The 26,098-nt window shown below is 42.2% G+C and overlaps 1 protein-coding gene across 1 annotated transcript in view; it reads right to left on the reverse strand.

Annotated features, from left to right (window-relative positions):
- Positions 1-576: 576 nt before the first annotated feature.
- The window catches only part of LOC149436680 (uncharacterized), a 48,656-nt gene continuing 23,134 nt past the window's right edge, over positions 577-26,098 (reverse strand). Inside the window, exons 5-10 of the mRNA XM_089661582.1 lie at positions 21,943-22,041; positions 12,609-12,636; positions 10,664-10,698; positions 8,017-8,063; positions 3,413-3,505; positions 577-814 (exon numbers count right to left, since the gene is read on the reverse strand). Coding sequence (XP_089517708.1) covers positions 695-814; positions 3,413-3,505; positions 8,017-8,063; positions 10,664-10,698; positions 12,609-12,636; positions 21,943-22,041 — 422 coding nt within the window. The 3' untranslated portion in view covers positions 577-694. The remainder of the gene's footprint in view (positions 815-3,412; positions 3,506-8,016; positions 8,064-10,663; positions 10,699-12,608; positions 12,637-21,942; positions 22,042-26,098) is intronic.

Below are 26,098 nucleotides of genomic sequence, written 5' to 3' on the forward strand. Positions count from 1 at the left end.
TTCAACAGATGCCCTCATTCCGGTTGGAATCTGTTCGTGTCCTGCTGCTGAACTGTGAGTGTGTTGGGTGAGTGCTGGGTGGCCTTTCCCAGGTGTGTTTTGAACTGTTACTGCATTTCAATACAAGTTTTATTGCACATGTCTATGTAAATTATTGTCTCCGCACAATGCTGTACACCACTTACAAGGACCCTCCACAAAAAAAAGCATGAGGGTCTCCTTAAAATCCATACCAGACTCTTATCAGAGCATGGAGGCTGGCAGGCCATAAAGGGCAGAGGATGACATGGCCTACCCCCTCCTGAACCATAACAGGCCACATGTCCTAAGCATAGCGAGGGTACCGTGCCAGGGAGACCCTCCTGGCAAAGCACCTTGTTGTCATGTTGATACAGACAAGGGCCTCTTAACCACCTGCTGGCCTGGTGGTTGTGGTGGGTTTGCTGGTTGGGCTTATCAGAATCTGGAAACCTCCTTTAAAAATAAGGAGGCCCCAGATACTGCCACCACGTGAATGAGTAAAGAATACATAAAAGTTAACATAGTAGTAAATAAAAAAGCCTGAACAAATTAAAATGATTGCAGCGACCAGCTTTAATTATTGGAAAGCTGCTATTGTAATATTTATATTACATTTATATGATATTATTGGTCTTGAGTTTAGATGCACTTTAAAGATGACTTGACATGAACCCTATTCAGAAGTTGTTTTGACCACAGCGGCGTAGAGGACCTCTTCATTCTGCTTTGGATTCTCAGCTGGATGTTTCTCTTTCAGTTTTTCTTTGTTTAGTTTGGCATAAAGGAGGCTACCCTGGGGAAAAAGGGGAATTAAGAAAACATAAGGTCCATACAATGAAATATAAAATACCCAGGAAAAAAAAAAAGTTTTCACTTAAGATCTAGCCAGCACCAATTTGTGTCTCACAAGTACAAAAAACAACAAACACACAAAAAATAAATAGGCGCAGTGCTCTCCTGGTGTCTAAAAACTAAATACAGGCATACCTCGTTTTACGAATTTAATTCGTTCTGTGGGACTTTTCATATTGCGAACAATTCGTAAACCGTGGTTTCCCATAGAAATGCATTGAAAACCAATTAATCCGTTCTGGAGGTCAGAAAAAAGTAAAAAAAAAAGTATTTTATCTCTTCAAAACTCTTTATAAAGTGCACTTTAAAGGCATAAATACTGTACAGGGACATCATTAAAAAAAAAATTTGTAAATACATTGAAACCAATAAATACATTCTGGAGGTCAGAAAAAAGTAAAAAAAGTCTTATCTGTTCAAAAATCTTTATAAAGTGCACTTTAAAGGCATAGTACTGCACAGGGACATTATTAAAAAAAATTTGTACATGCATTGAAAAGAAATTAATCCGTTCGTATTGCGGAAAAAATTAGTAAACCGAGGCATTATTTTCAATTTATTTTCATTCGTAAACCGAAAATTATGTTAACCGAGGCGTTCGTAAACCGAGGTACGCCTGTATATTACTATAAATTCATTTAAAATAAATGCTCACGCATAAACTATATATAAACATAAAACAAACTGTGCTCATATTTTAAATTAATTAATTCTAAAACCTCCACTAGAACTTTTGCTGTTCAGCAAATAAATTAAAAACTTTCAAAAGTTCTGTGTTAGTTCAAAACACCTCTTAATGAATCTCAGCCTTCCTTGGAACACACCAATCAAAAGATGTTCAGCGTTGATATTTTTTCAAACATGACAGTTACGCCTCTTCCAAAATCACCATCACTCGTGAACCGATCTATGCTCACTTTTATTCATTGACCTCTAGATTATAGTCAGTAGGATGTGTCCCTTGTGCTGATTTCTCTTCTGTTAGTAGTAATTCTCCTCTGTCCTGCCAATCCCCCTCCCCCCCATCACATTTTCTACTGTAAGAATTAAAACATTTTTCTCTTTAGTGAAATGAATATGAATAACTACTGTAGTAGTAGCTAGTTAGTCACATTCAGCTGCTTTTCATCTGTAATGTTGAAGATGCATCATAGCTTATCCAAGCTGCTTCTTCAGTCCTAATGATCGTTAAAAACATATCCTGACATTTGTAGCCACACAGGTAGCATAGACAACCTAAATTAATCACCATGGTAGGGCAGCACAGTGGCTAAATGGTTAGCCCTTCCACCTGGCAGTACTAGGGTTGTTGGTTTGAATCCCAGCCACAGCACCTCCTGCTTGGAGTTTGCATGTTCTGCCTGTGTGGGTGTTCTCCCTGTGTGTCAGGAATGGACTCACCATTAGTAGTGGGACTCATCTGCCGTGTGGGCTGCAGTACCAGGGCTGGCCAGCAGGTGCTTTCAGCAACCAGAAGCTCACTCCTGCAATTAACCATCACCTGAGGCTGATTGCAGGAGGTGTATTTAAGGAATGGCCAGACCTGCAGTCAGTGCCTTGGTGCATGTTTCCCATGAGATCCTGTCTGCTTCCTGCCTGATCCTGATTCTGCTTTGGTCCTGACTCTGAACGAACTCCGCCTGTCCTGACCTCGGCTATTCCTGACCACTCTTTCGCTCGCTCCTGTGTCAGTCCACACACCTCTGGTCATACCCGGAGCCCTGACACTGTGCCTGTGTGAGTTTTCTCCTGGTACTCTGGTTTCCTTCCATACTCCAAAGACATGCTGGTAGGTGAATTGGATCCTGTCTAAATTGTCCCTAGTATGTGTATGTATGAATGTGAGTTAGGGATCGTTGATTGTAAGCCCCTTGAGGGTTAGGGACTGATGTGAATGTACAATATATATGTAAAGCACTGCATAAAATTGATGGCACTATATAAGTATCTGTAATAAATAATGGAATGTGTCAAAGCAGATGTTGATTGTCCAAGAACAGAAAAGAGTGAAAGTTGTGGAATCCCCCTGTTCTAGTTACATCACCTCATCCTTGTTGTTAAGAAATCTACATAGATGGTAGTCTTTCAGTTTATATGTCTAGAAAAGCTCAGAAGGACCTCAAAGTGGAGTTCCAGCTGTTTTTGTGTTTATTAAAAGTCTTTTAATAAACAAACTTACCTGTCTCAGGGTCCAAGGATATACTCACCCGCACCATCCCTTCTCTCCTCCACGGCGCCAGCATCTCAACTGTGGGCACCAGGCTGTGAGAACTTCCAATTGGTCCAGCAGTCTTCTGGGACCTGTGAAGGTTCCCAGGAGACTGCGGGACGAAGGAGGGGGCAAAACTTCTGGCTCTCTTTGCCATTGACAGTTCAAAATCACATGACAAGTCGCACTCTATTAGTGCCTATGGAACATCTAAATGTAAAAAAATAATAATTTAGACCCCAAACAAAAATAATTTCCCATGAAGCTGAAATCAAAAGCAACTATATCTGTTGTAATTTACCCCATTTCCATCCATCTCTTGGTACTTACATCTTCTCCATCTGCTCCATCTTCCATCTGCCTGTTTTCCATCTCGTTACCTCCCGCCTCATCAGTGCCATCCACTGAGATATGCTCTGGTTTCTGAAATCACCCAACATACAAATCATATACCTCCTTCACCTGAGAATGCTGAATATCAGCTATACATACTGTGTAGCAACAGAGGAACTTACAGAGGAAATACATTCTATGATTATCCCAAAAGACACATTCACAAATATCAGTTTTCAATCTTCTCTTTTCTTTTTTTGTCTAGCCTCTTTTACTCTGTATTATTTGTCCATGCCTGGCATCAAAAGGCTTATTTGGGCTCCTGTATGTTAACATAAGCACATATTTGATACATTAGAGCAGTGCTCAACAAACTGCACCTCACGGGCAGGTACAATTCTGTGCTTGCCTTTTATTGGCCAAGAAGGCAGTAATCTTCCCGCTGACATCAGCAATGACGCACTATTCCTCCCACTGGTAACAATGATGGAGCACTAAATTGGGAACCTCCCACTGACTCCAATGATAGAATATGATTCATTCCACTGACACCAATGATGTTGCACTAGTCGCCCACTGACACCAATGATGGGGCACTATTCCTCTCACTGACACCAATGATGGGGCACTAATAAAACCACTGATTCCAATGATGGGGCACTATTATTCCCACTTGCACCAATGATGGGGCACTATTCCTCTCACTGACACCAATGATGGGGCACTATTCTTCAGACTGACACCAATGATGAGGGCCTTATTCCTACCACTAACACCAATTATAGGGAAATATTCCTCCCACTGACACCAATGATGGGGCACTATTCATCCCCCTGACACCAATGATGGGGCACTATTCCTCTCACTGACACCAGTGATGAGGCACTAATCAAACCACTGATTTCAACAATGGGGCATTATTCTTCCAACTGACACCAACGATGGGACACTATTCCTTCCACTGACACCAATGATAGGGCACTATGCCTACCACTGTCACCAACAATCGGACACTATTCCTCCATTGACACCAATGATGGGGCACTATTCCTCTATTGACACCAATGATAGGGCACTATTCCTCTCACTGACACCAGTGATGAGGCACTAATCAAACCACTGATTTCAACAATGGGGCATTATTCTTCCCACTGACACCAACGATGGGACACTATTCCTCCCACGGACACCAATGATGGGGCACTATGCCTCCCACTGTCACCAACAATCGGACACTATTCCTCCATTGACACCAATGATGGGGCACTATTCCTCTTGACACCAATGATAGGGCACTATTCCTCTCACTGAGACCAATGATGAGGCACTATTCCACCCACTGACTCCAACAATAGGGCACTATTCCACCATTGACACCAATAATGGGGCACTATTCCTCCACTGACACCAGTGACGTGACACTATTCCTCCATTGACACCAATGATAGGGAACTATTCCTCCCACTGACACCAACAATGGGGTACTATTCTTCACACTAACACCAACAATGAGGCATTCTTCCTCCACTGACACCAATGGTTTTGTACTATTCTTCCTCCTACTGACACCAACCAAGGGACACCATTCCTTCCACTGACATTATTTTAGGTACTACTCCTCCTTCCATTAACCACAGGCACTAGACTATGTTTACTTTCACTGACTACCAACCCTTAGACTTTTTTTTGTTCTCACTAGCCACCAAGACTAGCATATTGTTTACTTGTACTGTTAGGACATTTTTTGACTCCTGCTAGTCACAATCTGACCCCCTTAAAGTTTAAAGGACAGTGAACAGGCCCTTTGTATAGAACGTTTAAGGACTCCTGCAGTAGACTGTATTAGACTTTTTATGCTCTTCTTCAGCTGTATAAGAATACATAGATTATATGTCGTATCTCATGAAGCTGTCTCCATATTGATGGCTACATAACATTATAAAATGTGTTTGTTTTGTATATTTGAAAGATTTACATTAGGTAGGTACAACATTGAAAAACGACCTTTACAGGTAGCTGGGATAACAACAAATGAATATAGAAGATCCAGAGATTCAATGTAGCACTCAGGATGTGGTGGCTGGCCTTACAAGAACAGTTTCCTTAGACACATCACATGACGCAGATGACACATTTACAAGGCAGACTGGGTCACTCACTACCCGTTGCACTGCGGTGAGAAAGTTATCATGTTCTCCACCAATTTACAAGTAGCCGGTGTCATGGCCACAGTCACCCAATGATGACTTCACTGAGTGGCAGGGCAAAATCATAAGAATAGGTGGTCAGAAAAATGGAAAAACAAAAAGAAAATGGCGCTGAAGAAATATTATCTGCTAAAAGTCAATAAAAAGTCTGTAAAAGTAGTCCAGCATCAATGTAATGATATAAGGGTCAAGCAGGTGGTAAATACGGCATCAGCGGCAGCACCCTTGAGAGTGAAGCATGGACTCTGTAGGCATATACGGGAAAACACAGAGGGGCTCCAGACTAAGTCCGGCATTAAAAACACCTAGGTTTATTAAAATTCACAATTGGCAAATCAAATATTGGTTGAGACGAAGAGGCATATACAGTATAAGAATCTATGTCTGAGCATAGAGAGTCTCCCGTGTAGTCCTAGTTAGCGGCAGCGCCAGTGCAGGAGAGCAGAAAGGAAGGAAAGACCATGAAACAGCTGACTGCCATGATAGTCAGTGTGGAATTCAAGATGGCGCCAGACCACAACTAATGTCAACGGGAAGACCTGTCATGGAAATTTTGTATTATTGGTCGAACTTTAAATGTGTCATATATTCGTGTTATTCATATGTCTCTCGTGTGGCTTAATTAAAGCTCTGAAGGCTGCAATTGGGCCATGCCATGTACAATGTATGTATTACAGTACTCAGCTTGGTAATGGATGAGATGGCAGATCTGCGCTTATAGACCGGCGTGTATACCACCACGGCATTCCATGCGAATGCTGCTGTCAGTAGACCGTGGGCCTGTATCCACATATCAGCAGCATGGTACCACGTGGGCTTCATAACGCAATGCGCAAGCGGTGTGAACTCCACGTGTAGGCTTATGCATATCTTACAACCCATTACTAATCTGAACTGTATCTGGGATGGATGTGTTTTAATAAAGATCGTATCGGGCCCATCCAGGTACAGACTGATATTTTTAGGGAGATGCTTGTGCAGAGAATTTTGCATACCAATAGAAGCTAGTAGGACAGGAAATATGACCTCAGATGGCTCATAGGGGGGAAGGGGAGGAAGTCTGCTGACCTCAGAAGACTCATGGGGGAGGACCAGTGATAGATAATAGCAAAGGCTATGCTCCAATTGGAATGTACATCCTCTGTATAGGCAATCCCCATTGTATTGTTCGGTGGGAGGGATTGACTTTATTCATGTGGGGGGCATGTGTGTATTCTTAATAAAACAGAGAGCTGAGCCTAAAGCCGGCCCTTATGTGGATTGCAACCAGCCTTAGAGTGTCGTGTGATCATTCTAGGGTAACGGAGCTCCAATCACCCACAAATTCAACAGAACCAAAGTATTTGGATGGGCAGGAATCGTGTAGTTTGGCTGCAGTCGTGGTAAGCGAGATTCGCACAGCTTTATGGGGGATTTCTGCGCATCCAACTGCGAGTACTCACGGTAAGGAGAAATTCGTTAAAGCGAATTTCCAAGACAGACCTCAGGACTGAGGAAGAAACGGAAGCTTCTAAACGCATTACTGCCCCCATCCACGGCAGGTCTGAGGAAGAAGTGGAAGCTTCGAAATGCATTAATGCCTCCAACCACGGCATCACGTTTTCCCGTTGATGTCAGTTCTGATTTGGCGCCATCTTGCGCTTCACGCTGGTTATCATGGCGGTTGGCCGTTTCCTGGTTTTTCCGTCCTTACCACTCTGCTGCACTGGTGCTGCAGCGAACTAGGAATACACAGGAGACTCTCTACGCTCAGCCACAGATTCTTATTTATGCCTCTTCATCTCAACAAATATGTGAGTTGCCAATTGTGAATTTTAATGAACCTAGGTGTTTTAATGCTGCACTTAGTCTGGTGCCTGTCTATGTTTTCCTTTATATACCTACAGCCAGGGGCAGACTGACAACTCATGGGGCTCCCGGGCAATAGGGGATCATGGGGCCCCTGTGTCCTTGCCCAAACTCAAAAAAGCCTATGAAGGTACCAGGGGCATCTCATGGGGGCCCCTACTGACCCCGGGCCCTTGGGCAGTGCCCGAGTTTCCAAATGGTCAGTCCGCCCCTGCCTACAGCTTCCATGCTACACTCTCAAGGCTGCTGCCCCTGATGCTGTATTTACCACCTGCTTGACACTTACCGTATATCATTGCATTGATGCTGGACTTCTTTTATGGACTTTTTATTATTGACTTTTGGCAGATAATAATTCTTCAGCACCATTTCCTTTTTGTTTTTCTATTTTTCTGACCACTTATTCTTATGATTTTGCCCTACTTGGCTGGTGGTAAGTAAAGCTCCCCATTTAGCTCCTTGTACGGTCAAGTCCATTTGATCCTATCACACTGACTTCACATATAAAATTTATGTTTTTAGCAAATTGTCCATTAAGAATGTTACCCGTGCGCCTATTTCACAGTATGGTCCCTCCTCACTTGTCACATCACCTAGGAATAAGCAGAAAACAGTCCCATGAATTGTATTCACTAAATATCCAATTCTTTTAGTACTTGACATACTTTTTTTTACATACTTTCTGAAATATTTAAAGTTGAACCCTGAGCAGTTATAACCCCAAAATTACATTGGTACCAAACTCTTAATTAGGATGGGGGACTGATGTAGATAAGAGGAAACTTATGAGGACTTCTGAGGAGGATGCCCAGTGGGAGGGGCAAAATGCATCAAATACGGACCGTGGTAACGTAATGGTGCAACATTTTCTGGTTTAATTGCTTGTCAGTATCTTATGATTGTAAGTGAAATACATATATTATTCCTTGGATTTTAACAAATGGAATTACACTATGTGGCCTTCCTCTTCCATTTATGCATGAGTACCCAACTGCCACAGATGATGGATTGAAACAGGCCAGTGCAGCTGCACAGAGGTGAACTACAAGCCACAGCAGAACCATAACTTCTCCTCCACCAAAGCGAGTCTGACTCTTGTTTGATTATGTGTCCACAGGAGTTGTTGAGTGAGTGGGACCTGTCAGGAGCCGACTGGCGGTAGCTTCTAGTGCCCCACAGACCAGAATTCCTCAGGGCACGGAATCTAAGCCCCAGCCTGCTGTTTCACCAGAGCCCCTGATGGTGGGGATGGACATGGAGCAGACTGAGACCAGGTCGCGGCCCCCAAGTACAACCGGCTGTGGTAGAGGTAGTTGCCAGTGGCAAGTAACAGGTGAGAGCCAGATGTGAAGAGACGGAGTGTAGCGTAGTCAGACAGGCCAGGTCGGTAACAGCGGAGGCAAACGGTACAGAGCAGTAGACTAAGAGTAATTGGGTCACAGGCCAGGTTCAGATAATCAGAATCAGGCAGAGAATAGTCAAAACGAGTCAAAGGTCAGAGCAGGAGACGGTCAACAGGATCAGGGTCAGGCTGGGTCGGCAACAAGGCAAACACTGGAACAGAAACGAGCAGGAACAAGACCATACGGCAATTTGGGTATGCACAGGGCTGGTTTAAATAGTGCGCCCTGCGCTGTCATTGATGCCAGGCGTGCGTCCGCGATCGCAAGTGCACATGCGCGGCCGCCGCTGTTGCTGCGGTTGCCTATGCCCCAGTGCCCGCCGGCTAATGCGCATGCGCAGACCCGTGCGCCGCCGCGATCCCTTGCAGGACCACTAGTGGGGAGCACAGAGCATGGATTGCATGGATATATGAAGAGCACTTTTTGGAAGCTATAAACTTCCCCAATAAACAAGTCACAAGGGATTATTTATGTTTGTTTGTTATTGTAAGGAAGGAGCACTTTCATATTTTCTAATTGTACATAAGAGGAAACGTATCTGCTTTGTTAAAAACAGAAGGTAGAGGGCGGGAACTGCCTCTGAGGATGCCCAAAATAAGGGGCAAAACGCGTCAGAATGGATCATGATGATGTTAGCATAGGAGTTTGAAGATTAATTGCGATCTACTGCGGTATTGTTGGGGATTCACGGTGCCTCTGGAAACATGTGAGTGCAATATCAGTGTGTCTGCTTTTAAATTAATAAATCAAATGACACTATTTTGGATGCCTCTTTCCATTTCTTACATGCATATACCTTTACCGGATTTACTGGATTCATATCTGGATCACTGAGCATGACAAGCCTTATATAGCCAGAAGGACTACAGCTCCAGCATGATTTTGATGAGTCAAATTGATTTTTTTTTTTTTTTTTTTTTTGCTTTGGTACATGTCCCCCACGGCAGTTCCCATACAATTTTCTAGTAATCCCTTGCCTATTGGCTTAGAAAATGGCTATTACTGGTTTTTATCATTGGGCTCCTGATGACTTTAGTGTGGATTGAAGTCATGACCTCATCATTTTGATGATGCTCCTTCATTTTCCAATTGCAGGCCAGGATGCAGAGGTTACAAAACTGTATTTCTTACCTGCAGGGATGTACCTGTCTGATAACACAGCCCTAACACAAAGAATTATAGTACGTCATTATGAAGTATACTGTTTCATTATTAGACTGAATCCATTAAAGAAGAAGGGATTCTTACTGCATGACTCCTTAAGATTTGAAGTCTACTTGATGGACACCGATAACCCAGAAGTTGGGGAATCTGCTCTGTGCATGGTGCTCTGAAAATACTGCATTCAGAAGTGGTCCCTTGGACCAATTTACTGATTATGCCAGGAACAATTCAATATTTGCCAAGCAGAGAATTATTAGATTTCAAGTCTGCCTGCTGGCCACAGATAACCCAGAAGTTGGGGAATCTGCTCTCTACATGCTGGTCTGAAAATACTACATTCGGAAGTGGTCCCTTGGACCAATTTACTGATTCTGCCAGGAACAATTCAATATTTGCCAAGCAGAGAAAATAATGGATTTGAAGTCTACCTGCTGACCACAAATAACCCAGAAGTTGGGGAATCTGCTCTCTTCACACTGTTCCTAAAATACTGCATTTGAAGGTGGTTCTTTGGACCAATTTACTGATTCTGCCAGGAAAAAAATCAATATTTGCCAAGCAGTACTCTGCTGTACCTTTACCCCATTAAATTATGACTCTTGGATATATATGAACTTCACTCTCACCTGCAGCTGGCATGGTGTTCATCTGCTGTTCAGAACTAAGAAAAATGTAAAGATGATAAGTTAGATTCTGCAGAAAAGACCACGGAATTTTTAGTCAGGAAAAATCAAAATAGAAATGAAAACTGAACTGGCCACGTGCATGAGCATCAATTTTGCAGTTTGTATATTCATTTACATTAAATTTGATCAAAAATCAAGTTACATTGGAATAGAAAAACCACAGGAAATCTTGGAAACTGACACATCTTCCATATTTCACTATAGTAGTGGTTAGCAATTTTAAATCACTTAAATCCAGATTCAACCTGTGCTTGGACAGTTCACGGCAAGAGAGCTCAAGCACACTATATTACGTTTTACTATCTGACCACTGATTCAGAATTTCATTTGAAAATTAAACAAAAATGAATTGCTTTCTAATACATGGTACCTTTTGTTAGGATGCATCTGAAATGTATTTAGCTGATTTAAAGTAAAACTTGAATAGATCTTTAAAACAAAGCTAACTTATGCTGAAAGGCTATGGTAGCCCTACCACTTTCAGGAGAGGATTTAGAAGATGGCATTAGAAGTCCTTATGGGGGCAAACAACCTCCATGATAACTTCTGACATTTTCTTCCTGCCTTGGTAGTGTACCACTACCCCCTCAGGGGTTGCTGTTGAATTTGGGTCCCCCTATAGTTCTGCACAGCCATTCAGTTAGTATTTTCCGCACAAACTTTCATACATAGACAGAAATCAGTCCTTGAGCGTTTGTTTTGTTGTTTTATTGAGGGGATTCAATTTGGATAGGGTAAAGGGGTGTATAGGATGCCCAAGGGAACTGAGGTCTGAGGACAACTTCTTGAACTATTCACAGCTTCTTCTTTCTAACACAAAGTCTCTGTTGCTAGTCAGCAGCTCCAGTTGTACTACCCCAGACTCTAGATGAACTCCTCTTCACCCAGCAATCTGAAGGTTGTCTTCCTAAGCAGGGGGATCTAGTTCCTATTCCCTTAAATAAGGTGCACAGTCACTAGCAGAGGGCCAATCTGGTTTCCCACCAGAGTGCTTCTTCCTCTATCTGCCCAATTGTGGAATGGCTGCTGCTACCAGGCCTCCTTTCCTGCCATACAGGTGGTCCTCTCTCAGGGGGCCAGTAGACCCGAGTTTTCCTCCTTTCGAGCTCAAAGCTCACAGGCAGGCCCCATCCCACTAGGCCTCCTTGCAGCCTTCCTCCAGCCAGCCTCACATCTTTCTGCTTCTCACATCTCTCCCACCACACTCCTGCTATTGAGCAGACTCTAACATGTTTAAGGGAGTCATCCCCTTGCCAAGCCTTCTGTTGGGGATTAGCTAAGGTTCCTCAAAAATGCAGCCAGCCACTCCTCAGATCCACCCACTGCCTCTAAGGCCCTCCTTCGAAAAGCTCAGAGCTGGGGGAAATTGCAGAAGGGCTGGCCTGCAGAGTCTCTCAGTGCTGACCAGAATTTGACTCCTCTAACTATATTACCAGAGCTGCTCATCAGCTCCTCGCTAGAAACAGGGTCCAGCTCCACCTATCTAAACTAGGAGGGTGTTACAGTAGCTTTTTATATAACTCGATAATTGCTTGCATCAGTCAGCTTTAGGTTGGACGTGGGGGGAAAATATGACCCAAACCAGCTTAACCCTTGAAACACTACACTACCATACTGGACTCACTATTTGGTGTTACAAGCCAAGAAGATGCAACCTGCTGCAGGCCCAAAGATTTGTGGAAATAAAAACCTGTAAAAACTCCTAAAGTCGTTACTATTTCCAACTTTAGCTTTTGGGCAAAAGAGGCTCTATAACCTATCTTTCTAAAGAAAAAGTGTTAGCTGGAGTTCCACTTCAAGTCATAGTTGTTAAAGAAAAGGTGCCCCATTACAGTGAGTGCAGAAAAAAAGCAGTGTGGATTTAGGGTCATAGATGCATACTTACAAACTGGTTTTCTTTTTACAAATAACACCTGCAATCAATGAAAGGACATCAATTAGTTTTTTAATTTACTCACCATGGTCATCCCCCACATCCACCACCAATATCATGTAAGAAGTAGAACTGACATTCTGTAGTACAATACGGTGACTTCAATGACGGACATGGAAGGCTTTCATTAAAATGTCTAAACCCACACCAGATTTGGTGGTTGCACTAGTTTCCTTTGTCAGACTGTTTACTATTATTTTCACCTGGTGATCCTGCCAATAGCACACTTCCTGTCCTTGGGTGACAACTCTCTGTGCTGTATTTATGGAGGAACAATGTTGTCACCTTAGAACAGGAAGTATACAGACTATAGAACACCCCTTTACTTAAAGCATAATTCTGTCCTATGAAGCTGCCCTCATTTAAATCTGCATTGATCTGAGCTTAAAATGAATTTGTCCTAAACCCTGGCATATCATACCAAGCATATGAAATATTCCATGAACAGAGGTTGCTTTCGGTAAATTGCCCTGCTCCTTCATTACCTTGGGGGGGGGGGGGGGGGCCTCTGATGTGCAAATCTCAAGTGTTGAAGCATTTTAATGGCCATCCAAACCTCTTCCACCTGTTGCAACTTAGTTTTAAAAATGATGGATAGCTGCACTCCCTTGTTCAACAAGGAATGTTGGGAAGAGTTGGCAAGAGCCACTAGTTTCTTCACAGTGTTCAAGATTTGAATATCAGAGTGTCACCAGATTAGACACTTCTGGAGCGCAGAGGATGCTGGGCAAAGGTACACGGAGGGTCAGTGTTAAAGCAGAACTTTACCCTCCCTACATTATATTCCTCCCACCCACTCCTCTAACAAAATTGTAATTGTTTTGGGGGGGAGGGGCAGATTTTTGGGGCTACTTCCTCATATTTGGCCTAGGCCTGAAACACATGAACATTTGCCTGCTGTCTCCTGGGATACCCATGTCATAGGTCCCAGGAGTCTGCCGGTACACTATGGTCATCAATGGTTGAGGTTGTCTTTTAGTTGTTTTTGTAGACAATCCTCTGCTGACCCACCCAGTGCATGAACGTCATCATAGGGTCTCTGCACAATCTGGAAGGCACAGCTTTCCCCCCCCAGTGATGTAAAAAGAGATGGCAGAGTGGGGGTGAGTATGCTATGGCAAAGATGCAGATCCCTAGACAAAGCCACTGGATCGGCAGGCTCATGAGTATGCATGAACATCATCATAGGGTCTCTGCACAACCTGGAAGGCACAGCTTCTCCCCCCCGGTGATGTAAAAAGAGATGGCAGAGTGGGGATGAGTATGCTATGGCAAAGATGCAGATCCCGAGACAAAGCCACTGGATCGGCAGGCTCATGAGTATGCTTTTGGGGAACCACCCAGCTATACAAGTAAGAGGGGAGGGGGAAAGTTGAGTTCCCCTTAAAGCTACAGGGATGGTTAATTTTAGGGTCAGAGCTTGTAACTATCAACCTGTACTGATTATCTTCTACTAGTCAGTATTCAGCACCTTAGCGTGGTCACGCTTATTGATGAGTGAACCTGGCAAAGTTTGGTTCCCTACACAAGTTAGAAACTTGGAGTGCCACTGAAAGCCAAAGATGAGATTCTTCCCTCTTTCCTAGGAAATGGAATGCCGGTGTTTTGCTTTACACATCTAGAAAGTGTCAGGTAATGAAGTGAAATAGATACTACTCTCTCAGCCAGCCTGTGTGAGGTAGCGATAAGGAATGGCCTCAGCCTATGCTTCTCCACAAACCATGCCCCATCTACCGGGGCTTAGTTATTGTTACCTACGTGTTTGGTTCCCTACATGTTCTCTGAACCCATCAGGACCTTTGTGAATACCAAACATAGTGCTAAACCCAATTAAACGTTTATGGCAGCTGAATATATACTGTGTGTGTGTATATATATATATATATATATATATATATATAATTCAAGCTATAGTTATATAACGGATATGGGCTGAAAGTGCACACTCTTGGGTTTAATTTGAGGATATGTACATCCAAAATTGGAGGAAGGGTTTAATAATTACAGCTCTTAAGTGTAGCCACCCCCCTTTTTCAAGGGACCAAAAGTAATTGGACAATTGAATCAAAAGCTGTTTCATGGCCAGGTGTGGGCTACTCCTTTGTAATTTCTTCATCAATTAAGCAGGTAAAAGGTCTAGAGTAAATTCTAAGTGTGGTATTTGCATTTGGAATCTATTGCTGGGAACCTACATCATGCGTTCAAAGGAGCTGTCCATGCAAGTGCCATTGTAAGGCTTCAAAAACAAAACACATCCATCAGAGAGGTAGCAGCAATATTAGGAGTGGCCAAATCAATATTTTGGTACATTCTGAGGAAAGAGCTCAGCGACATAAAAAGGCATGGATGTCCACAGAAGACAACAGTGGTGGGAGATCGCAGGATCCTCTCTACGGTAAAGAAAAACCCATTCATAACATCCAGACAAGTGAAGGACACTCTCCAGGAGGTGGGCATATCATTGTCAGTCTACAATCAAGAGAAGGCTTCACGAGCACAAATACAGAGGGTTCACCACAAGGTGCAAACCATTCATAAGCCTGAAGAATAGAAAAGCCAGATTAGACTTTGCCAAAAAACATAAAAAAAGCCAGACCAGCTCTGGAAAAGCATTCTTTGGATGGATGGACCTAGGATTAATCTGTACCAGAATGACTGGAAGAAAAAAGTGTGGAGAAGGCTTGGAACAGCTCATGACCCAAAGCACACAAAGTCATTTGTAAAACATGGTGGAGGCAGTGTGATGGCACGGGCCAAGGAGGAGCCCCTGCAAGCCATTGACGTCAAGCCGTCGGATCACAGGGATCCGATGGCCACCTCATTTTACCAGCTGCATATCTCTAGTGATTGTCCCAGGGCCTGGAACAGGCTGAATTATCCATATTGACCACCATATCCTGGTATCTAAGGGAGACCATCCACCCCAGACCACATCCCGGATTACCGCTAAGGGACCCATGAATGACCAGGATTATATGATACAACGCACTTTTTATTAGCGCATCTGGTGAGTGTGCATTTTGTATATTCAGTGGCACACCCACCTAAGGAGAATAAGCACACTGGGATTTTACTGAAATCACTTGGAGACCACATCTAAGAAGTTATTGACTTTTCATGATCCTCACGCATGTTATGAGTATGTGTTTATTGTGGACACCCGCACCTATATTTATTTATATATTTTTCAGAGTATAATGAGCTTAAAATTACTGTACAAGGATATTTCATGAGCAAAACGCATTTATCACCCACGTGCGTTTATGTCCTTTGGATTGGTTATTCCTACACATTTTTTTAGCGCTGCACCTATATATATTTTACAAATCACTTTGAGGGCATATGGTTTACCTTTTAGTGTGTTCAGCTGCTTTCATTTCATTTTAGTTATATATAATTTTTTTTTTATCATTAGCATTCGCTTAATTTTCTTCTATTTTGATGGCATGAGCATGCATGGCTTCCAGTGGCACTGGGTCATTAGTGTTTATTGATGATGTGACAGAAGACAGAAGCAGCCGGATGAATTCTGCAGTGTTTAGAGATATACTGTCAGCCCAGATGCAGCCAAATGCAGCAAAGTTGATTGGACGACGCTTCACAGTACAGATGGACAATGATCCAAAACACACTGCAAAAGCAACCCAGGAGCTTTTGAAGGAAAAGAAGTGGAATAGATTTCAACCCCATTGAGCATGCTTTTTACTTGCTGAAGACAAAACGAAAGGCAGAAAGACCCACAAACAAAGAACAACTGAAGACAGCTGCAGTTAGAGCCTGGCAAAGTATCAGAAAGGAGGAAACCCAGTCTTTGGTAATGTCCATGGGTTCCACACTTCAGGCAAAGCATCAGAAAGGAGGAAACCCAGTCTTTGGTAAAGTCCATGGGTTCCACACTTCAGGCAAAGCATCAGAAAGGAGGAAACCCAGTCTTTGGTAATGTCCATGGGTTCCAGACTTCAGGCAAAGCATCAGAAAGGAGGAAACCCAGTCTTTGGTAATGTCTAGAGATGAGCGAATCGAACCAGGCGAAGTGGAATTCGTTTCGAATTTCAGGAAAAATTCGATTTGTGCCGAATCCGAATATTAGCCAACTTCGGATGCACGAATCGATTTTTCCCCGATCGTCCGATTTTTCATCCCTTCTACAGCCGGCAAAAAGTGTCCCTGCAGAGCTCCGCTATTTCTGACAGTTCTCTGACAGTTCCTTCACATTTACAGCGGTTGAAACATTGTATCTATTTGTTTCCATTTAGGATACAGATGTTTTTATTCGGAAACAAATAGATACAATGTTTCAACCGCTGTAAATGTGAAGGAACTGTCAGAGAACTGTCAGAAATAGCGGAGCTCTGCAGATACACTTTTTGCCGGCTTGGAATTCTTCTTATTTTCATCCTACTTCTTCTTCTTCTTCATCCTCATCCTCATCCTCATCCTCTTCTTCTTCTTCTGAGGATGAAGAAGAAGAAGTAGGATGAAAATGTGAATGAACTGTCAGAAATAGCGGAGCTCTGCAGATACACTTTTTGCCGGCTTGGAATTCTCCTTCTTCTCATCCTTCTTCTTCTTCTTCTCATCCTTCTTCTTCTTCTTCTTCTTCTCATCCTTCTTCTTCTTCTTCTTCTCATCCTTCTTCTTCTTCTTCTTCTTCTCATCCTTCTTCTTCTCATCCTTCTCCTTCTTCTCATCCTTCTCCTTCTTCTCATCCTTCTCCTTCTTCTCATCCTTCTCCTTCTCATCCTTCTTCTCATCCTTCTCCTTCTTCTCATCCTTCTTCTCATCCTTCTCCTTCTTCTCATCCTTCTTCTCATCCTTCTCCTTCTTCTCATCCTTCTTCTCATCCTTCTCCTTCTTCTCATCCTTCTTCTCATCCTTCTCCTTCTTCTCATCCTTCTTCTCATCCTTCTCCTTCTTCTCATCCTTCTTCTCATCCTTCTCCTTCTTCTCATCCTTCTCTCTCTCATTCTTCTCATCCTTCTTCTCATCCTTCCTCCTTCTTCTCATCCTTCTTCTCATCCTTCTCCTTCTTCTCATCCTTCTCCTTTCTCCTTCTTCTCATCCTTCTCCTTCTCCTTCTTCTCATCCTTCTCCTTCTTCTCATCCTTCTCCTTCTCCTTCTTCTCATCCTTCTCCTTCTCCTTCTCTTCTTCTCATCCTTCTCCTTCTCCTTCTTCTCATCCTTCTCCTTCTTCTCATCCTTCTCCTTCTCCTTCTTCTCATCCTTCTCCTTCTCCTTCTTCTCATCCTTCTCCTTCTCCTTCTTCTCATCCTTCTCCTTCTTCTCATCCTTCTCCTTCTTCTCATCCTTCTCCTTCTCCTCCTTCTCATCCTTCTCATCCTTCTCCTTCTTCTCCTCCTTCTCCTTCTTCTCCTCCTTCTCATCCTTCTCCTTCTTCTCCTCCTTCTCATCCTTCTCCTTCTTCTCCTCCTTCTCATCCTTCTCCTTCTTCTCCTCCTTCTCATCCTTCTCCTTCTTCTCCTCCTTCTCATCCTTCTCCTTCTTCTCCTCCTTCTCATCCTTCTCCTTCTTCTCCTCCTTCTCCTTCTTCTCCTCCTTCTCATCCTTCTCCTTCTTCTCCTCCTTCTCATCCTTCTCCTTCTTCTCCTCCTTCTCATCCTTCTCCTTCTTCTCCTCCTTCTCATCCTTCTCCTTCTTCTCCTCCTTCTCCTCCTTCTCCTTCTTCTCCTCCTTCTCATCCTTCTCATCCTTCTCCTCCTTCTCATCCTTCTCATCCTTCTCCTCCTTCTCCTTCTTCTCCTCCTTCTCATCCTTCTCCTTCTTCTCCTCCTTCTCATCCTTCTCCTCCTTCTCCTCCTTCTCATCCTTCTCCTTCTTCTCCTCCTTCTCATCCTTCTCCTTCTTCTCATCCTTCTCATCCTTCTCATCCTTCTCATCCTTCTCATCCTTCTTCTCATCCTTCTCCTTCTTCTCATCCTTCTTCTCATCCTTCTCCTTCTTCTCATCCTTCTTCTCATCCTTCTCCTTCTTCTCATCCTTCTTCTCATCCTTCTCCTTCTTCTCATCCTTCTCCTTCTCCTTCTTCTCATCCTTCTCCTTCTCCTTCTTCTCATCCTTCTCCTTCTCCTTCTTCTCATCCTTCTCCTTCTCCTTCTCATCCTTCTCCTTCTCCTTCTTCTCATCCTTCTCCTTCTCCTTCTTCTCATCCTTCTCCTTCTCCTTCTTCTCATCCTTCTCCTTCTCCTTCTTCTCATCCTTCTCCTTCTTCTCATCCTTCTCCTTCTTCTCATCCTTCTCATCCTTCTCCTTCTTCTCATCCTTCTCCTTCTCCTTCTTCTCATCCTTCTCCTTCTTCTCATCCTTCTCCTTCTCCTTCTTCTCATCCTTCTCCTTCTTCTCATCCTTCTCCTTCTCCTCCTTCTCATCCTTCTCATCCTTCTCCTTCTCCTTCTTCTCCTCCTTCTCCTTCTTCTCCTCCTTCTCCTTCTTCTCCTCCTTCTCATCCTTCTCCTTCTTCTCCTCCTTCTCATCCTTCTCCTTCTTCTCCTCCTTCTCATCCTTCTCCTTCTTCTCCTCCTTCTTCTCCTCCTTCTTCTCCTCCTTCTCATCCTTCTCATCCTTCTCCTTCTTCTCCTCCTTCTCATCCTTCTCCTTCTTCTCCTCCTTCTCATCCTTCTCCTTCTTCTCCTCCTTCTCCTCCTTCTCCTTCTTCTCCTCCTTCTCATCCTTCTCCTTCTTCTCCTCCTTCTCATCCTTCTCCTTCTTCTCCTCCTTCTCATCCTTCTCCTTCCTCATCTCCAAGGGCATTTAAATTAAAGGTACAGTGTTCTGCACTAATATAAAGGCTCTCTGAAGCCTAGAAACCCTTTTTATAAGTTAAATTCGCAGCGAATAAATTCGCATCAAATCAAATTTATTCCACAAATTTGGCGAATCAGCCGAATCGAATTTTTGGATAATTCGCTCATCTCTAGTAATGTCCATGGGTTCCAGACTTCAGGCAAAGCATCAGAAAGGAGGAAACCCAGTCTTTGGTCATGTCCGTGGGTTCCAGACTTCAGGCAAAGCATCAGAAAGGAGGAAACCCAGTCTTTGGTCATGTCCGTGGGTTCCAGACTTCAGGCAAAGCATCAGAAAGGAGGAAACCCAGTCTTTGGTCATGTCCGTGGGTTCCACACTTCAGGCAAAGCATCAGAAAGGAGGAAACCCAGTCTTTGGTAATGTCCGTGGGTTCCAGACTTCAGGCAAAGCATCAGAAAGGAGGAAACCCAGTCTTTGGTCATGTCCGTGGGTTCCAGACTTCAGGCAAAGCATCAGAAAGGAGGAAACCCAGTCTTTGGTAATGTCCATGGATTCCAGACTTCAGGGAAAGCATCAGAAAGGAGGAATCCCAGTCTTTGGTAATGTCCATGGGTTCCAGACTTCAGGCAAAGCATCAGAAAGGAGGAAACCCAGTCTTTGGTAATGTCCATGGATTCCAGACTTCAGGCAAAGCATCAGAAAGGAGGAATCCCAGTCTTTGGTAATGTCCATGCGTTCCACACTTCAGGCAAAGCATCAGAAAGGAGGAAACCCAGTCTTTGGTCATGTCCATGGGTTCCAGACTTCAGGCAAAGCATCAGAAAGGAGGAAACCCAGTCTTTGGTCATGTCCATGGGTTCCAGACTTCAGGCAGTCATTGCCAGTAAAGGATTCTCAACAAAATATTACAAATGAACATTTTATTTATGATTAGATTCAATTATCCAGTTACTTTTGGTCCCTTGAAAAAGGGGGAATGGCTACTCTTAAGAGATGTAATTCCTAAACCTTTCCTCCAATTTAGATGTACATACCCTCAAATTAAACCTGAGAGTGCGCACTTTTAGAGAGAGGGAGAGAGAGAGTGTTATTTTTTTTTTAAATGGCATGGTTAGCTAAGCTACTATGGAAGAGGGTCTTTTGTTTTCATACCTATACATATACTCCATTCTGTATCCAGTAAAGCAGAATTTCATTTTCTTACCATTTTCTTTATTTTCTGCATTTGACTTTCAAAGAGGCCAATAGGGTTATGAAAAAAATAAATAAATAAAACAAGCAGTGTCATGGTGTAATTACTTACCAGCAGTCAAAGAATAGGAGACCAAATTTTGCGCTAGACATGTGCGTTGCGTTTTGTTCTGTATCAAAATTTGGAGAACTGTATCCGAATTTCGGACAATGTATCCAAATTTCCAAATGACAATAGTAGGAATTTAAACAATTCCAAAATAATGAAACAAAATTTTGCCCGAAACTACAAATTATCTGTATCTGAATCAAATTTGAATTGGAAATTAAACTAAAGTTGCAAAACAAATTTGAAATGTAAACATAGTGCTGACTATTGCTGAATTCCTTCAAAGACTACGGGGGAGATTTACTAAAACTGGTGCACTCAGAATCTGGTGCAGTTGTGCATGGGAGCCAATCAGCTTCTAACCTCAGCTTGTTCAATTAGGTTTGACAATAAAAGCTAAAAGCTGGTTGGTTACTATGCAGAACTGCACCAGGTTTTGCACCAGGCAATTTTAGTAAATAACTCCCCTTGTGTATTAGTTTTAATATAGACATCTTTCGAAATTCAAATTTCAAAAAGAATAAAGTTGAATGAAAAATAAAATAGAAATATAGAAATAGAAATAAATAAAATAGAAAAAAAGAATAGAATACAAAATAATAGAATAGAAAAAATAGAAAGAATATAGCCATCTTCTGAAATATAAATAGAATAGAATAGAAAAAATATAGCTTTCTTCTGAAATTAAAATTTTGAATAGAATAGAACCAGCTATTCTTCAGAATGAATTCGGAATCAAATACATACTTCGAACCAATTGTAAAAAAAATGTGGATCTGGCCAAAACTGAAGAAACAAAATGAAACTGAATACATTTTGTTCCGAAAGCAACAAAATGAAATTAATATTCAAATTGAAATATTCTATTCAAATTTTGAATAGAATAGAACCAGTTATTCTTCAGAATGAATTCGGAATCAAATACATACTTCGAACCAATTGTAAAAAACTAGTGGATCTGGTCAAAAATGAATAAACAAAACGAAACTGAAAAAATTTAGTTACGAATGCAACAAAATGAAATTAATAACCTAAATCGACCCGAAACAAAACTCATTTTTCCATTCTTCACATGCGTCTTTCACACTAAACACTGTATGGGTGAGCATGGTTTAGGTTTAGCAAAATGTTCTTTTGTTAACCTGCGAGTTGGTTGCACAGGCTTATTTTTGAAAAGCCCAAATTTTGCGGAAAGAAAGGGAGGTAATATGGAGTGTACCCACCTTTTACCGTTAAAACTATTAGGATCACTAGGAGGACGATTAGGACAGCCCCCGAGGAGACAATAATTAATAACATGTGTCTTTCTATGGTTGAAGCATCTGAAAAGGAAAAGGAAACACAAAAAGTTAACGTGGTTGTGACCTATGATGAGTTAAACATAAGGTGACCAATAAACCTAAAAACACAAGTTCTGTAAAGCTGGACTCCAGGCAAACAGCTAAATACACAAATAAAATGTGTATATTAATATTATTATTATTATACAGGATTTATATAATGTTATTATTATTATTATTATTACACAGGATTTATGTATTATTATTATTATACAGGATTTATATATTATTATTATACAGGATTTATATAATATTATTATTATTATACAGGATTTATATATTATTATTATACAGGATTTATATATTATTATTATTATTATAATACAGGATTTATATATTATTATTATACAGGATTTATATATTATTATACAGGATTTATATATTATTATTATACAGGATTTATATATTATTATTATTATACAGGATTTATATATTATTATTATTATTATTATACAGGATTTATATGGCGCCAACAGTTTGCTCAGCGCTTTACAATATAACGGGAGACAATACAGCAACAATACAGTTCAATACAAGAGGGATAGGAGGGCCTGATCCTGGGAGCTTACAATCTTACAATCTATATGACTGTTTACCTGGCTGAGGATTTGTATTGCTGTCCAACCAGTCTTGAGATTTACCCAGTTCTATCTGGCAGGCCATGAGACCTGATTTTTTTCCCTTCTGCAGTTCAGTAACTTCGGCAGGTTGGGGAAGGAACAGCCAATTACGCAACCACTGTGATTGGCTGTACCCGTGGTCACATGACCGGGAGCTACTGGTCAATAGCAGAGACCAAGAACTGTCTTTGACAGCTTGCTCACTGTGCTGGGAGCTGGAATTCAGCACAGACAGCTCTGCCATGGAGGAACATGTGCAGTTTGTGTTCATTAAAGCTCGCCGTCTTTGCCGACACACATATGAGTTGTTTGGGCAGCAAGAGGTTAAGGACAATTTAGCTAGACTTGTTTTTAACCACTTTTAGCTCCTGAAAATTTTACCTCCCTTTGTGACCAGGCCATTTTTTGCTATTCGGCACTGAGCTAATTGCTCTGGTAATTGTGCTGTCATGCAACGCAGTAAACAAGTGACGTTTATATAATTTTTTTTTCACACAAATACAGCTTTCTTTTGGTGGTATTTGATCACCACTGTTTTTTTTTTGCATTATCAATGAAAAAATACCAAAAAGTTTGGGAAAAAGCTATTTTTTTTAACTTTCTGCTATAAAACATATCCAATAAAAAAAAATTAGAAAAACAAATTTCTTTATAAATTTTGGCCAAAATGTATTCTGCTTCATGTTTTTGTTTGTTTACCCCTTCCTACCCAGTGGCATTAGTACAGTGTCAGGGCTTTTTATTAGCACTGATCACTGTGTTGGTGTCACTGGGGATGTCAGTGGCAGTTAGTCAGTTCTCACCCAGTGTTAGAATGCCCGCCGCAGTCCCGCTATAAGTCGCTGATCGCCACCATTACTAGTATTAAAAAAAAAAAAAAAATCCCAGTATATATACTGCCATTTGTATAACTTTCACGTAAACCAATTAATTTACACGTATTGGGATTTTTTGTTGGCAAAGACATGGAGCAGAATACATTTTGGCCTAAATTTATGACAAAATTTGATTTTTAATTTTTTTTTTACTGGATATGTTTAAGAGCAAAAGAAGTCAAAAATACAGTTTTTTTCTCAAAATTGTCTGTTTTTTTTTTTGTTTATAGCACAAAAAATAAAAAATGCACAGGCGATCAAATACCATCGAAGAAGAAAGCTCAATTCATAGGGGAAAAAAAGACATACATTTCATTTGGGTACAGTGTTGCATGACCGCGCAATTGTCAGTTAAAGTAATGCACCGCTGTATCACAAAAAATGGCGTGGTCAGGAAGGGGGGAAATCCTCTGGAGGGCGAGGGGTTAAAGCTTACCTGTAGGTAAAATAAATATCTTCTAAACATGCACTGTTTAGGAGATAATCTCTCTTTTGTAAAGCCGGCGCATGCTTTGTGAAGAAACGGCATACCTGTGCCATTCCTTCAGAGCTGTGTGCCGTGGCCCAGGACTCCAGTGCGCATGCGTGGGAGTGACGTCATCGGCCTGTCAGGTGGCTGGAGCTTGCGAACCTGGAAGGACGACCGGGTGAAGATGGAAGCCTCTGCAGCGGTGACATCGCGCTATGCCATGCATACTAGTACATTATGACATTTATCTTGCAGGGGACTTTTTTTTTTTCTTTCTTGCGGTTTACTACCACTTTAAACATTTCAAAAAATCACTGCTCCTGACAAAATGGTATCTTTAGTCATTTATTGTTTTGGTACATGTTCCCCAGGGAAGTGCATAACTCCCCAGGGGCGGACTGACCATTTGGAAACTCGGGCACAGCCCGAGGGCCCGGGGTCAGCAGGGGGGCCCCATGAGATGCCCCTGGTACCTTTTTCATAGGCTTTTTTGAGTTTGGGCAAGGACACAGGGGCCCCATGATCCCCTATTGCCCGTGGGCCCCATGAGTTGTCAGTCCGCCCCTGTACCTCCCATGCTATTTTTTTTTACAAGCCCTTGCCTGCTAGGCAAGAAAATAGGCATTTTTGCTTTGACAGATTCGGCTCCCATTGATTAAAGCTCAGGTTCAGCATCAAACTTCTTCCCAAATTAACCATCTAAGGACTTTGTTGTAGAACCGAGGTCTCCAAACTGTCTGAACAAAGGGCCGGTTTACTGTCCTTCAAGCTTTGAGGGGGCTGGACTGTGGCCAGTGTGAATAGAAAATGCCCTGACATCAATGGGAATAAACAATGCCTCATCATTGGTATTGATTAGAGGAATAGTAGTCCATTATTGATAGTAGGGAAACAAATAGTGCCCCATCATTGGGATCAGGGAAAGGATTAGTACCTCATTGTTTTTATCAGGGAAAGGAATAGTGCCCCATCACTTGTGTCAGTGGGAATAATAGTTCTTTAACATTGGTGTCAGTTGTAGGAATAGTGCCCCATCATTGGTGTCAGTTGTAGGAATAGTGCCCCATCATTGGTGTCAGTGGGAGGAATAGTGTCCCATCGTTGGTATCAGTGGGAGGAATAGCGCCCCATCATTGGTGTCAGTTGTAGGAATAGTGCCCCATCATTGGTGTCAGTGGGAGGAATAGCGCCCCATCATTGGTGTCAGTGGGAGGAATAGTGTCCCATCATTGGTGTCAGTGGGAGGAATAGTGTCCCATCATTGGTGTCAGTGGGAGGAATAGTGTCCCATCATTGGTGTCAGTGGGAGGAATAGTGCCCCATCATTGGTGTCAGTGGGAGGAATAGTGTCCCATCATTGGTGTCAGTGGGAGGAATAGTGCCCCATCATTGGTGTCAGTGGGAGGAATAGTGCCTCATCATTGGTATCAGTGGGAGGAATAGTGCCCCATCATTCGTGTCAGTTGTAGGAATAGTGCCCCGTGATTGGTGGCATTGGAAGGAATAGTGCCATATTATTGGTATCAGTAACAGTAATTATACCCCATTGTTGGTGTCATTAGAAGGAATAATACCTTGTAGCAGTGGATGGAATAGTGCCCCAAGGGCCTGATAAAGGCAAGCAAAGGGCCACATCTGGCCCCTGGGACACAGTTTGGAGACCACTATTGTAGAAGGCGCACCAAAAAGATTTTATTTAGACACCTTTGGTGTACCTCACCAAGGACTTCCCTCATATTGCGCCAGTCCTACCTGATGTAGTCTGCTGGATTTGGCTTTCGTTTTTTTTTTCCAGCAGAGTCCAGCTTTGGGCTTCAGGGTTACTGAAAGAGGCTTCATATGAATAAAACCTACAAATAGCTTTGCAACTTCATTCATAAATACAGTGTAACACTATATTTACAAATACGAAAAAAAAATTAAAACAACACTGACCAAAAGCAGCTTTTAGTTTAACTTTAAAACAATCCTGCTGACACCTTTATAAACACTAAAAAGTAATGTTAGGAAATTCTTTGTACAGTGACCCTTAATTCCTGGCACCAGACATACGCTATATTGCCAAAAGTATTGGA

This window comes from Staurois parvus, unplaced genomic scaffold, assembly GCF_062004578.1.
Source record: "Staurois parvus isolate SC_StPar_1 unplaced genomic scaffold, SC_StPar_1.0 ptg001352l, whole genome shotgun sequence".
Taxonomy (NCBI): domain Eukaryota; kingdom Metazoa; phylum Chordata; class Amphibia; order Anura; family Ranidae; genus Staurois; species Staurois parvus.